Here is a 15966-nt window from a genome sequence, read left to right as displayed (position 1 = left end):
ACAGTGTTGAACAATCAGCTTGTGGAACCTCAACTTCAGGGCCGGGGCCACCTGTTTGTGTGGCTTCTGGCTAAGGCAGTCACGTCTCAGGTCTGGGGCCTAGTGTCCTTCCCTTCCTACTGGTGACCAGCCTCCAGTCCCCCTCCACCAAGGGGGAGCCTGGGTCCTTCCTTTCCTGACTGACAGTGCTGACCCTAGGGGATGGCCTCACCTTTTCACCTTCTGTCCTCTCACTGCTCAGGACCCCCTCTGATGGGACAGCATGCTGAGTGGGTGGGTGTCAAGACCAAACCCCACGGGTCCTCGAATCTCCCAATTAACATGATCCTCAGTGCAATTGTTTCTAAAGACAACATAAAAGCCTTTGAGCCCATGGATTGGGCATATGCAGTCCTCTGATTTAATAAAGAGCAGATGAACATCTTGGAAGCCAGCTTTCCCACCTCCCAGCCTTTCCACTACAGGGGTGCTGGGTGCATGACCCCTGCTGCATGGGTGCCTGCTCCTCCTCCGGACTCTCCCGCTCCAGAAGTCCTAAACACCTCTCTCTTCTGTATTCCTAACACTCCTGATCCACTCTTTTATAGCCAACGTTCAGCTGGATGAACATGGAATAATATTAGTTTAATCATAGTGAGGCGTTGGGGGTAAATGGGAAAATATACATGTGAAGTCTGTTGGAGAAAAGCAATCATCTCTCAGTATCCACGAGGGCCGGGCAGATACCAAAATCCTCAGATGTCAAATGTGCCGTGTTTGCATATAATCTATGCAATACTCCCGGGTACTTTGTGTTCTCTCTAGATTACTTATAGCACTGAACATAATGTAAATGCTGTGTAAATACCTGTTCTACTTTATTGTTCAGGAAAGAGTGGCAAGAAAAACAATCCATACTTTGCTCAATACAGACATAATTTTTTCCAAATATTTTTGATCTGAGATTGGTTGAATCCACAGATGTGGGACTCACAGATTTGGTGGGTCTATGGTGCTCTCATTTAAGAATTTGGCTTTTAATTGATCATGTGTATAACTTCAGACAAGTATTTTCCTGGTTGCCCATGATCCTGTCGTTTTTTTTTTTTGGAGGAACTACCTGGGGGCGTGTGGCTGGATTGCTGTCCAGTGCCACTGGGACTCCCTGGCAGGAGAGGAGCTCAGTGGAGAATGACAAATCATGAGAAAGTCTTTGGTTGTTTGCTAGCCTTAGGAACCCACCTCCTCAGGTTAGGTGAGCTACCTGCTCCTGAGCTTCCATGGGGAACTCCCTGTAGGCGCACAGAGGTGAGCCCCGAGGACCCAGGCCTGCACACATCAGATGAGACATGCAGCAGCCAGCCCCCTCGTAGAACTCATTTCCAGGGAAGAAACGTTCTGTTTCCGGGATTCTGATGACTTTGTGGTTGCAAACCTTCTACTCTGGCCCTGTGTCTGTGAGTCCACTTGGTTTTGTACACTTGGCTGTCAGTGTGCCTCACCAACTCCAGCCTCCGCTAGAGGGAAGTACACAGCCACCTGCCGTCTTCTCTGAGAGGGCATGCTTCGCCACGCTGACGTCCTCTGTGTGCTAAACGTTGGCATGTGTGTACTCGGCAGACACACATGGGGAGCCTTCGTGTTGTGTATGTCTCACTTTGTTTTCTGTGCTTCACCGCAGTTCGCGTAAACAAAAGGGATCTCATCTTCCTTTTGGATGGATCGGTCAACGTTGGAAAAGCCAATTTCCCTTATGTGCGCGACTTTGTCATGAACCTAGTTAACAGCCTTGATGTTGGAAGTGACAATATTCGCGTGGGTGTAGTGCAATATAGTGACACTCCCGTGACCGAGTTCTCACTAGACACATACCAGACCAAGTCAGATCTGCTTGCTCACCTGAGGCAGCTGCAGCTCAAGGGGGGCTCAGGCCTGAACACGGGCTCGGCCCTGAGCTATGTGCATGCCAACCACTTCACCGAGTCTGGCGGCAGCAGGATCCGTGAACACGTGCCACAGCTCCTGCTCCTGCTCACGGCTGGGCCGTCTGACGACTCTTATTTGCAAGCTGCCAATGCCCTGGCGCGCGCAGGTGTCCTGACCTTTTGTGTGGGGGTCAGCCAGGCGAATAAGGCCCAGCTTGAGCACATTGCTTTTAACCCCAGCCTGGTGTACCTCATGGACGATTTCAGCTCCCTGCCAGCTTTGCCTCAGCAGCTGATCCAACCCCTTACCACATATGTTAGCGGAGGTGTGGAGGAAGTCCCCCTCGCGCAACCAGGTAAACCCCCTCCCCACCGGCGCGGCCCTGCCCTCCTCACATGCCTCCCTGGCCGGGCAAGGTCATGGACAATCTGAACTCAGAGCATTGTGAGCTCCAGAAAGACACTGGCCCACTTTGGTTGAAATGTTTAATGGGGTTTAAGACACTGTACCAGCCAGTTTAGGAGGACAGTTAATGAAAGTTCTGTCCATGCCTTTCAGCCTTAATTCAGAAGCACCCCTCCAAAAGCCTAGGAAGATTCTGGAGTGAAAATCCAGGTGGCAGACTGGGAGGGAGGGTAGCAGGGAGGGAGGGGAGAGAGAAAAGAGAGAGACCCTACATGAGCATGGGGCATGCCTTGACATTTAAAAATTGAAATTGTGTTCTTTATATGGTATCTGTGTGTTCAGATTCTGCTAGATCCAAAAAGTCATTCATACACCTTGGCTCACTAGAAGGCTTCCCAGAGGAAATCTGCATCATTGTGTTTTATTGCAAATTGTCGTGGCAGTGAGACTGCACATGTTTGATCCACCAGCCTACTGACATCACAGAGCTGCGTGCAAGATTAAACCACTGGAAACCCAGTCTAAACAGAACCAAGGGCTGTTTGAACTGGACACAGTATTTATGTGATGTGGTGTAGCCTCCTGTGGGCTGTCATTCATGTTTCCCAAGGCCCAGTGATAGCGCTTGGAAAGCACTGGCAGAGACCTGACCCACCCAGGAACGACCAGCGCTATTTAGCTATTAACTATCCCATAAACCCAAAGACATTGAAAAGACAATCTAGTTAGAGCAGTACATGGCCACCCAGGGACCTGTGCTGCAAACAGGGGATCCTCTGTCACAGACAGGGCAAGTTGTAGCAAAAGTACAGTGAGGACCACCTTTCCCGTAGTTTCATTGGTAACAGTGTGAAATGGTTCTGTTCTCCTGCAGGGGCCCGCTGAGGCAGAAGAGGGTTTTTCAGGGGCTTTGATGAGGAAGCTATGTGGGGTTGAGTAGACCAGCCTAGTTTTTTTCTTTTGCAAATGTGCACCACTTTGAATAGCACATTTCTTGACAAGTGGTGCAGGTGTTCTCTTCTCCTGCTGGTACAGTGACCCTCAGGGGAGTCTCACGGGCCCACAGTTAAACGCTGGTGGTGTGACACTGCCAGGATTGCTTTCCTCACTGCATCCTGATCTACTTCCCTTGCAGAGAGCAAGAGAGACATTCTGTTCCTCTTTGATGGCTCAGCCAACCTCGTGGGTCAGTTCCCTGTTGTCCGCGACTTTCTCTACAAGATCATTGACGAGCTTGATGTGAAGCCAGAGGGGACCCGGATTGCAGTGGCTCAGTTCAGTGATGACGTCAAGGTGGAGTCTCGCTTCGATGAGCATCCAAACAAGCCCGACATCCTGAATGTCGTGAAGAGGATGAAGATCAAGACAGGCAGAGCCCTCAACCTGGGCTTCGCCCTGGACTATGCCCAGAGGTACATCTTCGTCAAGTCCGCGGGCAGCCGCATCGAGGATGGAGTGCTGCAGTTCCTCGTGCTGCTGGTTGCTGGGCGGTCCTCGGACTCCGTGGATGGGCCAGCAAGTAACCTGAAGCAGAGTGGGGTGGTGCCTTTCATCTTACAAGCCAAGAACGCAGACCCTGCCGAGCTGGAGCGCATAGTGCCATCCTCCGCCTTCATCCTGGCTGCCGAGTCCCTCCCCAAGATCGGAGATCTTCAGCCACAGATTGTCCATCTCTTGAAATCTGTGCACAATGGAGCCCCACAACCAGGTAGGGCAGAGCACTGGGGGTGGCTTCTGCAGCTGGATTCTTCAGTGCCCAGCCCAGGGTCCTCAGATAGCCTGGAGCCCTCCAGGGGCCACGGGAAGATGGGAAACCACAGGTGGTCTCTGCAGGAGCCAAAGAATATGAGTCTTCTTTCCACACCTTACTTTTTTATCTGTTTCGTAGGGGAAAACAAGAGAATTCAGGTGATTATTTTAAAGGGCATCAGAATATCTCATGATAAGATGCATTATGAAGCTTTAGATATCAATAGTTAAAATCCCCCTGCTTAAAATTTTTTTACTATCTGCAGAATAGAAGCCATATGACATGGTTATATCAGAGCTGAAACTGTCTTTGTCTTCCTGTTCCTCCAATGCCGGTGTCTAATTCCTTCACTGTTTTAATCCCTTGACTTCATTCATTCAAAATTGAAGGTATTGGAAGAGGCAGATAAATTCCCCCTGTGAAGGCTGCATTTGACTTTTCAACCGCCGATTTACATCACCATGGCTTTGCATTCAACCACTTTTTTATTTGATGATAAAAATGCAGCAAGAAAGAGTGATCAATTGCAAAAGTATCCCTTTGGTTAAAAACTGAGTTTTCGGAGCATATGCACTGGTGGCCAGGTCCCGCCCACAGTGGGTTTGGGTGGCTGCTGACTCCTGGGCTGTGTTTCTTCCATGATCCACCTGTAACTGGGCCCAACCATTTGCCTTCCCTTCTGCACGTGCTCTGGTGATGTGGCCCTGCGACCCCCATCCATGTTCCTCCTCTGAACCCAATCTTCTCCTCGAGTTCACCTGTGAAATTAGCAGCTCTGCTCAGGCGGAAGGGCTCTGTACAGTGGTGTGTCCCTCTCATTGCTAGCATGGCAAATCAGCTCGTGTTTAGTGGCTTCTGATAAAATGAATTTATTATCTGACAATTTGGAGGTCAGGAATCGGAAACCAGCATCACTGCGCTCAGCCAAGGTGTGTGTTCCCTCTGGAGGAACTTGGAGGTCATTTACTACCTCACCTTCTCCAGCTGCCAGAGGCCACCTGTGTTCCCTGGCCCATGGCCACATCTCCATCCTGGGAGCTGGCAGGGGGTGTCTTCCCTTCTCTCTGACCTCTGCTCCATCTTCTCCTCCCTCACTCTCACCTCCTTCCTGGTTCTGTGCAGATGCTGGAGATGAACAGCCCCCAATCCTTCACTGAATCCCATTGCAAAGTTCTTTTGCCCTCTCAGGACTTTGGAGTTGACCCTCCCTGGGGGCAATGTGCAGTGCCACATGGGTGTGAAGCTGCTGCTCCCGGTCCCCGGTGAGCCATCAGATGTCTCCCTCCCAGTTTCAGGTGAAAAGGACGTGGTGTTTCTGATCGACAGCTCTGAGGGCGTCAGGAGTGGCTTCACCCTGATGAAGGAGTTTGTGCAGAGAGTGGTGGAGAGCCTGGATGTGGGCCCTGATCGCGTCCGCGTGGCCCTGGTGCAGTACAGTGACCGGACCAGGCCTGAGTTCTACCTGAATTCCTACATGGACCAGCAGAGTGTCATCAGTGCTGTCCGCAGGCTGACCCTGCTGGGCGGGCCGGTCCCCAACACCGGGGCCGCCCTGGACTTTGTGCTGAGGAACATCCTGATCAGCTCTGCAGGAAGCAGGATAGAAGAGGGTGTCCCCCAGCTTCTGATCGTGCTCACGGCTGAGAGGTCTGGTGATGACGTGAGGGGCCCCTCGGTGGTCCTGAAGAGGGGCGGGGCAGTGCCCATCGGCATCGGCATTGGCAACGCTGACATCTCAGAGATGCAGACCATCTCCTTCATCCCAGACTTCGCTGTGGCCATCCCTACCTTCCGGGAGCTGGGCACTGTCCAGCAGGTCATCTCTGAGAGGGTGACCCAGCTGAGCCGTGATGAGCTGAGCAGGTTGCAGCCGATTTTCCCGCAACCACTGAGCCCAGGTTAGTCGAGAATTCTGTGGGCCGTTTTTCCTTGAAATCATCGGGGACCCGTGTTTAGACTGTGGGCCACAGGGTACTTTCAATCTTCCTTCCACCACCGCATATAGTGACAACTAGAGTCACGTGAAAAATTAGAAGCCATGTGCCTTTTTAGGTCTCATTGGAGAAGCCAAGATTCATGTTTTTGGCCAAATAAAAGTCTGCAGGAGGACATATCCTGGCTGAGGCTCAGACTCCCTAATCTGCAGGCAGCCCCTCTGCAGCTGTCTGAAGGGGCTGTCAGCCACACCAGCTCAGCCTCATTCTGCGTGGTCCCCAGGAGCCTGGGTACAGCCCTCCACTATCAGAAGCCAGTCTGGTCACAGGCACCCTGCTGTCAAGTGTGGGCAGAGCCTCTGCTATATTGACCTCTTCTGTGCCAGAGTACAAACATTAGTTTTGAATTTTTCTTAAAAATGAGAAGCGTCTGGACTGGAGGGAAGGCCCCCTGGCCCCTGGGCCAAGGGGTGTTCTATTTCTTCCTCGCCAGACCTGGTACAATAAGCCTGAGAATGGCGGGAGCCCTGGGGGCTGAGAGGAAGAGGACTAAGAAGAATCCTCCCTCAACACAAGCCCGCCCAGTGCCTGCTGTCCCTGCTCCTGGGCAGGGGCAGTCACAGTGCTGAGGGAGCAGAGTGTCCCTGAAGGAAGGTGGGGTGAGAAAGAGACCAGGGAGCTGGTGGCAGGGTGCCTCGTCCTGTGGGGAAGGAGGGAGGGAAAGGAGGCTGGTGGGCACTGGGTCAGCTTCTGTAGGACAGCAGTGAGCCTGCCGGCTTGCATGAGTGTTCGGAAGTGGTTGCAATAAGATAAATTTGGGAGACAGTGAGACAAAGTGAGATGGTTTCCTCTCTCTGATTGGTGTACCTGTGCATCTCCCATGCAGCAGGCGGATGCACATTCCAAACCTCGACTGCAGGAGTCTGTTATGATGCCCCTCGAGGTGCCTGGTGTGGGCGAGGATGCACTTTGGAAGCATGTGTGTTCAGCTTCTTACTCCAAACACAGATGCTGTTTCTGCAGCCATGGGGTTCCTGGTCCATTCCCTCTCCCACTCCTCAGAATGGCCACGCCCCTTCCTCTCCTTTCTTCCTACCCTGTTTCTTCCCCACCTCTCCTTTCTCAGCTTGCTCTCAGCTGGTGGCCTTCAGTCCTGTTGCACCAAGAAAATACAAGTAAATCCAAGAGAAGTTCCAGAGGCTCCCCGACCCTCTACTGGCCGTGATGTCCATGTCTCAGTGGTGGCCTGTCTGGGATGGTCCGTTTCTGTCTCTGTGGCCACCTTCTCCTCCCCTGCCCAGGGCGTCCTCTGCAGTTCTCTCTCTCCTGTCACCCTGTACCACCATGCAGCGCGATTCCACTCATGGTACCAGTATACTGCTTCCTTCTCTCTTAAACACTCTCTCTATGCCCCTGTGCCCCCTCCAGCTGCACTGGACATCTCCCCTCAATCCTCTCTGACCACCCCCAGTCTGTGGCTCACCCTCACCCTCCACAGGAAACACTCCTATCTGTCCCTCCATCTGCTGAAGCCGGATGCCCACTCTGGTGCCATCTTACCCAGTCTGTGAGAAGCACTGCCACAGCTGAGATTCCCTCCTTCTGGAAACATCCTTGTCACTTGGTGACAAGCTCCTACAGCTTCTGCTCCCTGGGGGCACTTGTCCTGACCTTGCCTGCTCCTCCTCTTGCCTCTCATGTACAGACACTGAGGGGCACAGGGCTTGCTCCTTAGACTGATATTCTAATGTGCTTCGTTAATGCTAAAGATCATGTTTGGTTCACAGGAACTGGGAGCAAGAAGGACGTGGTCTTCCTCATTGATGGGTCTCAAAATGCTGGCCCCGAGTTCCAGCACATACGCTCCCTCCTCGAGAGGCTGGTGGAGTACCTGGACGTGGGCTTCGACACCACCCGGGTAGCAGTCATCCAGTTCAGCGATGACCCCAAGGTGGAGTTTCTGCTGAATGCCCACGCCAGCAAGGACGAGGTCCTGAACGCGGTAAGGCGGCTGCGGCCCAAGGGCGGGAGGCAGGTCAACGTTGGAAATGCGCTGGAGTACGTGTCCAGGAACATCTTCAAGAGGCCGCTGGGGAGCCGGATAGAAGAGGGTGTCCCGCAGTTCCTGGTCCTTATCTCGTCTGGCAAGTCTGATGACGAGGTGGAGGACGGTGCTGTGGAGCTCAAGCAGTTTGGGGTGGCCCCTTTCACCATAGCCAGGAACGCAGACCGGGAGGAGCTGGTGAAGATCTCTCTGAGTCCTGAGTACGTGTTCTCAGTGAGCACCTTCAGGGAGCTGCCCAGCCTGGAGCAGAAACTGCTGACCCCCATCACCACGCTGACCTCTGAGCAGATACAGCAGATCCTGGCAAATACCCGCTATCCTCCCCCGGGTAAGACTGGAGGGGTGGGGTGGTTTCCCTCCGGGTGTTTCTGATGGGGAAGAGACCAGGCTCGAAGGCCTGGCTAAAGGTGACAATTTACAATAAAGGGTGCTCTTCCACCTTGACACCTCCAGCCAGGCGCCCCCAGGATGGCCAGCAACTGGACAGGTTGACTCTGTCCCTTGATGTCCCACGGGAGGATGGGCGTCTCAGTAATAGGGCCATGGGTTTGAGCTTGTGCCAGGCCATTTTGTGGAAGGCTTAAGGAAGTGGGACTTTGGTGTGGACTGGGTGTGGCCACGCAGTGGAGGTAGTTCTTCAGTGGGCTGCCTTAGGAAGTCAGGGTAAAGATGGAAAAGAAGCAGGTCACCCCTGCCCACCCGGACAGCAGTGTGGTCACCTTTGTGGTTTGGATAGTTCCCAGGTTTTTGTCTGTGTTCACATACGACTATAGCAGCCTCATTTCTACCTTCCCTATGGTGACCAGAGTGGTCTTGTCTGATGCTGATGTTCTGTGGGGTCCTTTGGGCCTGGCAGGGGACCCCCAGGTTGTGTGTGCTGGGCCTGCTTCCCAGCCTGAGAGCTACTTTCTCTCTCCCAGTAAATGGCTCAGTGACGGTCATCTCAGTCTCACTGTGCAGCTCTTCCAGGTTGGATGAGACCAAGCCAGGTGGACATCTGTCAAGTGGCAACGTATTAGTTCACTTAAATGACATCTGAGAAACATCTAGGTTCTAATAGGAAACTGTGGCTCATCTTTCCCAAGATGTTTTTGTTAATTTTGTACAAGCTGAGTGTCCCTAAACCAAAATGCTGGGGATTAGTAGTATTTCAGATTTTGGATTTATTTGGGTTTTGGAACATTTGCATATAGGTAATGAGATACCTCGGGGAGGAGACCAAGTCTAAACATAAAATTCATTGATGTTTCATATACACCTTATGTACATAGTCTGAAACTGATTTTATTCAGTTAAAAAATAATGTTGTGCATGAAACAAAGTTTCAGTGTGAAATTTTCTGTGTCCAAAACAAACAAACAAACAAATTTCTGTTCAAAAAATTTCAAATTGGAGTATCTTAGATTTCTGATTTTTGGATAAGGGGTGTTCAATCTGTAGTTAAGAACCAATTCATGTAAAGAAATGGGGCAATAATCATGAAAATAAAGACTTTGTATAAATCCTAGGGATACGTGGCCAAAAGAGATGAGGGTGTCTCTGTTGGTGGGGGTTGTTAATGTGACAGGTGGCACTCAGGGGGCTGGTTGTCCCTCACAGAGACCCGCCCCGAGGGCTGAGTCAGCAGCAGTGCAGGCCGGGGTCAGGGATGGACCTGGGCCTCTCAGGACTGTCGCATTGATGGCACAGTGATCGCTGTCTTTCTCCTCTCCAAGGACGCTCTTCTAGACGTCAGTCAGCGGCTCTGTTTCCGACTCTCTAGAGGGTGCTATTCCAGGATCTGTTTCCAAATGCTGCTTACATTTTTAAAACTAGTAGGAACTCAGACCACAAAGCCAAGATGGGAAAAGGGTCAACCCAGGGAGGTTTGGGGGAACTTGAGGTATTTTAAGAGAGGAAATTGTTTCAGTGAGAAAGACCCGACCTTCCCTGGTTCATTTAAAAGGCCCGAGAGGCAGTGGCCGCGGTGGCTGGGCGGAGCCCCAGTGCCGCCATCGTGCCCAGCCCCAGGGGTGGGGCAGAAGCAGAGGCAGGAGGAGCTGGGCAAGGGCAGCAGGGCACTGACCTGTCTCTCCTCCCTGTGCCCTCAGCTGCGGAGAGCGACGCCGCGGACATCGTCTTCTTGATCGACAGCTCCGAGGGCGTCCAGACGGATGGCTTTGCCAACATCCGGGATTTTATTACCAGGATCGTCCGGAGACTCAACATCGGCCCCAGCAGAGTGAGAGTCGGGGTCGTGCAGTTCAGCAACGAGGTCTTCCCTGAGTTCTACCTCAAGACCTACAAGTCCCAGGTGCCCGTGCTCGAGGCCCTCCGGCGCCTGAGGCTCCGCGGTGGCTCTCCGCGGAACACGGGCAAAGCGCTGGAGTTTGTGGCAAGAAACCTCTTCGTCAAGTCTGCGGGGAGCCGGATAGAAGACGGCGTGCCCCAGCACCTTGTCCTGGTTCTGGGTGGAAGGTCTCAGGATGACGTTTCCAGGTTCTCCAAGGTCATCAGTTCCTCCGGGATCATGACCTTGGGAATAGGAGACCAGAACGTCGACAAGGCCGAGCTGCAGACCATCGCCAGCAACTCGAGGCTGGTCTTCCCGGTGCGGGAGTTCAGAGATCTCCCCAACATAGAAGTGAGGGTCATGAACTCCTTCGGACCCTCTGGGGCTACTCCTGGGCCTTCCGTGGAGACACCGCCTCCTTCAAGGCCAGGTAGGAGCTCTCTGACCCTCTACTACAAGTGGACCATCAATGACTTTTAATTAAAATATAATTGGCATTCGTTGTAATAATTTTCTTTCAGGGCCTTTTCTGCAGATAATATTAGAAACTAAACACTGGAAAAAAGTTGAAATAGAGGGAAACATATCCCCCAAAGCACATGGTCACTCATCCTTGCTCACTCCCACGGTTAGAGGCAGCCCATGGCGGGCTCTGTAGGGGTGCACTGGGGGCTAATCTAACCGTTGGCCCTCAGGAGAGACAGCGTCTCAGAGTCAGACACACCATGCCCCACTGGCTGTCACTTTGAAATCAGGGCCTTCCCAGAGATGGGACGCTCAGCACAGTCCGCCTGGGCCTCCTTCCTTGGCCTTCAGATGTGTCCACCAGCATCTTCTTTCTCGTGCTCCTGGCCCTCACCTGTGGGGATGCCAAGAGCACGTCGGATACCTCCACTACCCACCCCTTTCCTTGCCCTCTTCTGGGCAAATGGACATTCAGATCCCTGGTGCATGAGCAGGACTGGGCTTCTAGAAGGATCTGCATTCCATTTGACTCTCCCTGCCTCTTAGCCTGGCTGTGCCACATCTGTACCTCTCACATTGTCTCCAGCTTCCTCTCCTTTTCAGTGGACTCTCTGCTGCTTGATTAGAACCAGAAAGTTACCCGCAGCAGCCACTGGTTTCAGCAGGCTCTCACGAAGCTCTGCATTATGAATGGATGGGCCCCTAATCCTCCCAAGGGTCTACTTTCCACTTTCCAGTCTGTCTCTCTAGCCCTTCCTTGCCCTGCCCTTCACCTGTCTCCCCCAACTCCTGACAGAGACTTACTTTTGCCTCGAATTAGAAGGTTTCATGGCATTTCCTAGACATCGAGAACGAGACCCCTGTGGAATTCCTGGCCCTCTTTTGCATGTCTTTTTTTAATTGATGTTTGGTGCATTTATGTTCAGGGTACTGAGACGCAATCTCTCCCCATGTTGGTTGTGACCCCTGTAGAGAAGAAGAAAGCAGACATTGTGTTCCTGTTGGACGGGTCCATCAATTTCAGGAGGGACACTTTCCAGGAGGTGCTCCGGTTTGTGTCTGAAATTGTGGACACAGTTTATGAAGACGGCGACTCCATCCAAGTGGGGCTAGTCCAGTACAACTCCGACCCCACGGATGAGTTCTACCTGCGGGACTTTTCCACCAAGAGGCAAATCATTGACGCCATCAACAAGGTGGTCTACAAAGGGGGTAGACATGCCAACACCAGGGTGGGCCTGGAGCACCTGAGGATGAATCATTTTGTGCCTGAGGCAGGCAGCCGCCTGGATCAGAGGGTCCCTCAGATCGCCTTTGTGATCACCGGCGGGAAGTCGGTGGAGGACGCTCAGGACGTGAGCATGGCGCTTACCCAGAAAGGCGTCAAAGTGTTTGCAGTCGGTGTGAGGAACATCGACTCGGAGGAGGTGGGGAAAATTGCATCCAACAGTGCCACAGCCTTCCGCGTGGGGAATGTCCAGGAGCTGTCGGAACTGAGTGAGCAGGTCCTGGAAACGCTGCACGATGCGATGCATGAGACCTTATGTCCTGGTGTGACCGACGTCTCCAAAGGTAACCCCGTGTGCACATTGATCCCCTGGTGTGTATGTTTTCAACCCTTTCCCGTTGAAGTTTGCAGGTTTTTTTTTTTTCAGCTATCTGGATTACCCGGATCCCAGTGCTGGCTATGGTGGCAGTTGGTGGCTCTGAGTATTTACTTATGTCAACATGGGTGGGCCCTGGTACTCCTCTGACCACTGGTCTGGTGTCTCCTCCCAGGATAATAGATTAAGTCAACCTTCTTTGCCCTTATAAAAGATTTACTTTTTCTCTTATTATTTATTTATTGTGGTGCTGGGGATTGAACCCAGGGCCTTGAGCATGTAAGGCAAGAGCTCTACCAATTGAGCTATAACCCTCAGCTCCACTCCTGTTATTTAAATTCCACAAATAATTCAGATATGTTCATCTTTGTTTTTGATTACAGGTTGATTGGATCAATTGTTTAAGATCAGTGGATTTGCTTTCTGAAGTGCTCATAGTTTCGTGCACAATCTTGGTGCACAAATGCCAGCTGTATATCACCACACCCAAAATAGCACCTTCAGAAGCGTGGGCTTTTATTAAATGGCCCAAGACTTGGGTTTCTTGCAGCCAGTCTCTTGTTTCCCTGTGTGAGGCAGGCCTATTGCTTCTCAGAGCTCTTACACAGAGGATCTTTGGCTCGTGAGCCAGTGTCCCGGTTCCCTGGGCCAGGACGATACCTATTGCAGGTAGAAGTAGAATTCTTGGCAGCTTCAACTTAGAACTGTGCATTTCTCTTTTCAGCCTGTAATCTGGATGTGATTCTGGGGTTTGATGGATCAAGAGATCAGAATGTGTTTGTGACTCAGAAGGGCCTTGAGTCCAAGATGGACATCATCTTGAACAGGATCAGCCAGATGCAAAGAATCAGCTGCAGTGGTGGCCAGCTGCCTACCGTGCGGGTATCAGTGGTAGCCAACACACCCTCGGGGCCGGTGGAGGCCTTTGAATTCCAGGAGTACCAGCCAGAGCTGTTTGAGACATTCCGCAACATGCGCAACCAGCACCCCTACATCCTCACTGCTGCCACGCTGAAGGTCTATCAGAACAAGTTCCAGCAGTCCTCGCCAGACAGCGTGAAGGTGAGCGGGCCACACACTCCCTCGGCAGCCTCTGGAGTCTCTAGGGAGCAGAAGGCCCCAGTTCCTCTCACATTCACACTCTGCACAGGACTAGGTTTTTCGTGCCCAGGTGGAAAAATTCTTCATTGATTTACTGGTCATAATTTCATGTCAAATTTTGCTAGCTTTACTTGAGCTCTAAAAAATATCCTTGGTATCAGTAGTGAAGCTTGAGTGAGTTGGATTTCTGATTCGTTCATGTTTTTTTTTTTTTTTTTTTTTGTGGTGCTGGGGATTGAACCCAGGGCCTTGTGCATGCCAGGCCCTCATTCATGTTCAATGATAGTCCTGCCCATTAAATAAGGCACGTTCTCAGCTTGTGTCTCTCTGTGTGTTCCTACATATGTACATACACAGGCATGGGATGTGCACACACCATTTGTTTGTCAGGGATTTCATTACAAAGTACTGCAGGCTGGGTGGCTTAAGTAACAGAAATTTATTATTTCCTCTTAGCAAGGAAGGCTGCAGTCTGACCTCAGCTGTCAGCAGAGTGGGTTTTCTCTGAGCCTGGCTTCTGTTGGTGCACTTGGCTGCCCTCTGTGTTACTGTGTCCTAAACTGGAAAGGACACCAGTCATTGTGGATTAGAGGCCACCTGAGACCTCGCTTCACTTTATCGCCCCTCACCTCCTTCTGAGCATAGCACATTCTGGGTGCTGGGGTTAGGACCTCGGTGTGTGGGTTTTGAGGAGAGCACAGTTCAGCCCCGGACAGACAGACAGACAGACACACACCATTTGTAGATACCACATCTGAGAAATAGGAGATGAGAATGAGGTGAGCTGATTTATTTTCATTACTATTTGTGATTTTAAAAATTAACTAAGCACTAAACTGTACTCATTTATTTCAGACCTCTTATTGTACAACATCCTAGACCATGGCCCAAAGTTCCTCAACTGTGAAATGAGGAGTTTATTTAGACAAGACCCTTTTAGGCCCCTTCCCCAGCCTGTGAGTTTCTCTCCTGCTCAGGTGGGGCCTGACTCCTCTCTGGTCTGCAGGTGGTCATTCACTTCACTGATGGCGCAGACGGAGATCTGGCCGACCTGCACAGAGCTTCCGAGGCACTCCGGCAAGAAGGTAGGTTCAGGGGCTTCCTACCCGCGAGAACCAGCCCAGGCGAGGCAGGGCTTGCCGCTCTGCTGAGAGAAACCGCTGGTGGGAGTCTTTGGGGCGTGGGCAGCTTTAGTTGGAGGACTCTCCCTGGCATCTTGGCCTTTCCGTGCCAGCCTGGGGCTGTGGGATGAGGCTGACAGGAAATCTTTCTGAGCCAGGGATGGCTTTATCCCCAACCCCTGGTGCAGGCCCTCAGGCTCTGAGACCCATGCAGACGGCAGAACACCTAGAAGGCTGATGCGTTTGAATCAAGTGTTGAGTTGTCGCAGCCCGTTACATAAGCTAGAAATGCATGTGCTGCAAAAACTCCACAGCTCAAGGACACTGCAAGATTTAAGTTAAAAAAAAACAGTGGAATAAGACAAGATAAATGATATATATGAACTTAGCAAGTCTCAGGGGCAGGTGAGCAGACAGGTGAACGTCAGGGGGGTGAGCAGACAGGTGAACGTCAGGTGCTCATCTGCTTTGAATTTGGCAGCGCTGATTCTCAGAGCAGCGGCTGTGAGGGAGGGCTCAGGGAGCGTTGGCGGAAGCAGGATTTATCTTAACAACCTTCTACTCATGAGCGTACTTCCCCAGCTTTGAGAGGAGACTGTGCTACTTGACTGGGGGCCGTGGTGGTTTCCCCACAGCACACCCCTGCTCCTAGGAGGGGCTTGAGAATTGCCATTTCCTGTCTTGAAAGTAAAGAGTTTAGCTGAGGGCACATTGGAAACAGCAGCTCAGAGGAGTCTGCAGTGTCGGTATTCCAACCCTTCACAGCAGCTCATCAGTTTGATTAAGCATGTTAAAGCCAAATTTATGCTGAATTTGCTTAAAAAAAAACAACACAAAAACCCAGCCAGGAAAACCATGTGGCGGCTCTGACAGGCCTGGGTGAGCTGAGTGCCCGTCTCTCCTCCAGGTGTCCACGCCCTGATCCTGGTGGGCCTGGAGCGGGTAGCCAACCTGGAGCAGCTGACGCAGCTGGAGTTCGGGCGAGGGTTCATGTACGACAGGCCCCTGCGGCTCAACCTGCTGGATTTAGATTATGAACTCGCGGAGCAGCTCGTGAGTTTTATTCTGAGGTCTTTGCTGTGATCTAGGTATGGTGGTTTTGGCATCTCAACACAAGGAAGCCAGTTATGGCCCGGGGAGCGGGGACAGGGCTCTGGGTGGTGATTCAATTTGTTCAGTTCACTTGGGACTGGCCTTGTTGCCCTGTGTGTGGATCCTTGAGGAGCCAGCTTGGAGCTGGAGCATCAACAGCTGGAAGGTGGGTCGGTGGGTCTGCAGACCCTCGGCCGGGAAGTCCTCTGGGCCCAGGAGCAGTGGCTTTTTTGCAACATCCCCAGCCACCCC

At 52.0% G+C, this 15966-nt stretch overlaps 1 protein-coding gene across 1 annotated transcript in view; it reads left to right on the top strand.

Moving 5' to 3' along the window:
* Col6a3 (collagen type VI alpha 3 chain) overlaps positions 1 to 15966 on the top strand; it is a 79525-nt gene that overhangs the window by 30388 nt on the left and 33171 nt on the right. The window contains 9 exon segments of the mRNA XM_015481622.2: positions 1661 to 2260; positions 3446 to 4018; positions 5350 to 5958; positions 7782 to 8387; positions 10150 to 10761; positions 11769 to 12368; positions 13125 to 13462; positions 14508 to 14586; positions 15530 to 15675. Of these exon segments, the coding sequence (XP_015337108.1) occupies positions 1661 to 2260; positions 3446 to 4018; positions 5350 to 5958; positions 7782 to 8387; positions 10150 to 10761; positions 11769 to 12368; positions 13125 to 13462; positions 14508 to 14586; positions 15530 to 15675 (4163 nt within the window).

The sequence above is a fragment of the Marmota marmota genome, unplaced genomic scaffold (genome assembly GCF_001458135.2).
Source record: "Marmota marmota marmota unplaced genomic scaffold, marMar, whole genome shotgun sequence".
Lineage (NCBI taxonomy): Eukaryota > Metazoa > Chordata > Mammalia > Rodentia > Sciuridae > Marmota > Marmota marmota.
Note: the sequence above shows the minus strand (reverse complement) of the source record. Positions and strands in the feature narration are given on the sequence as shown.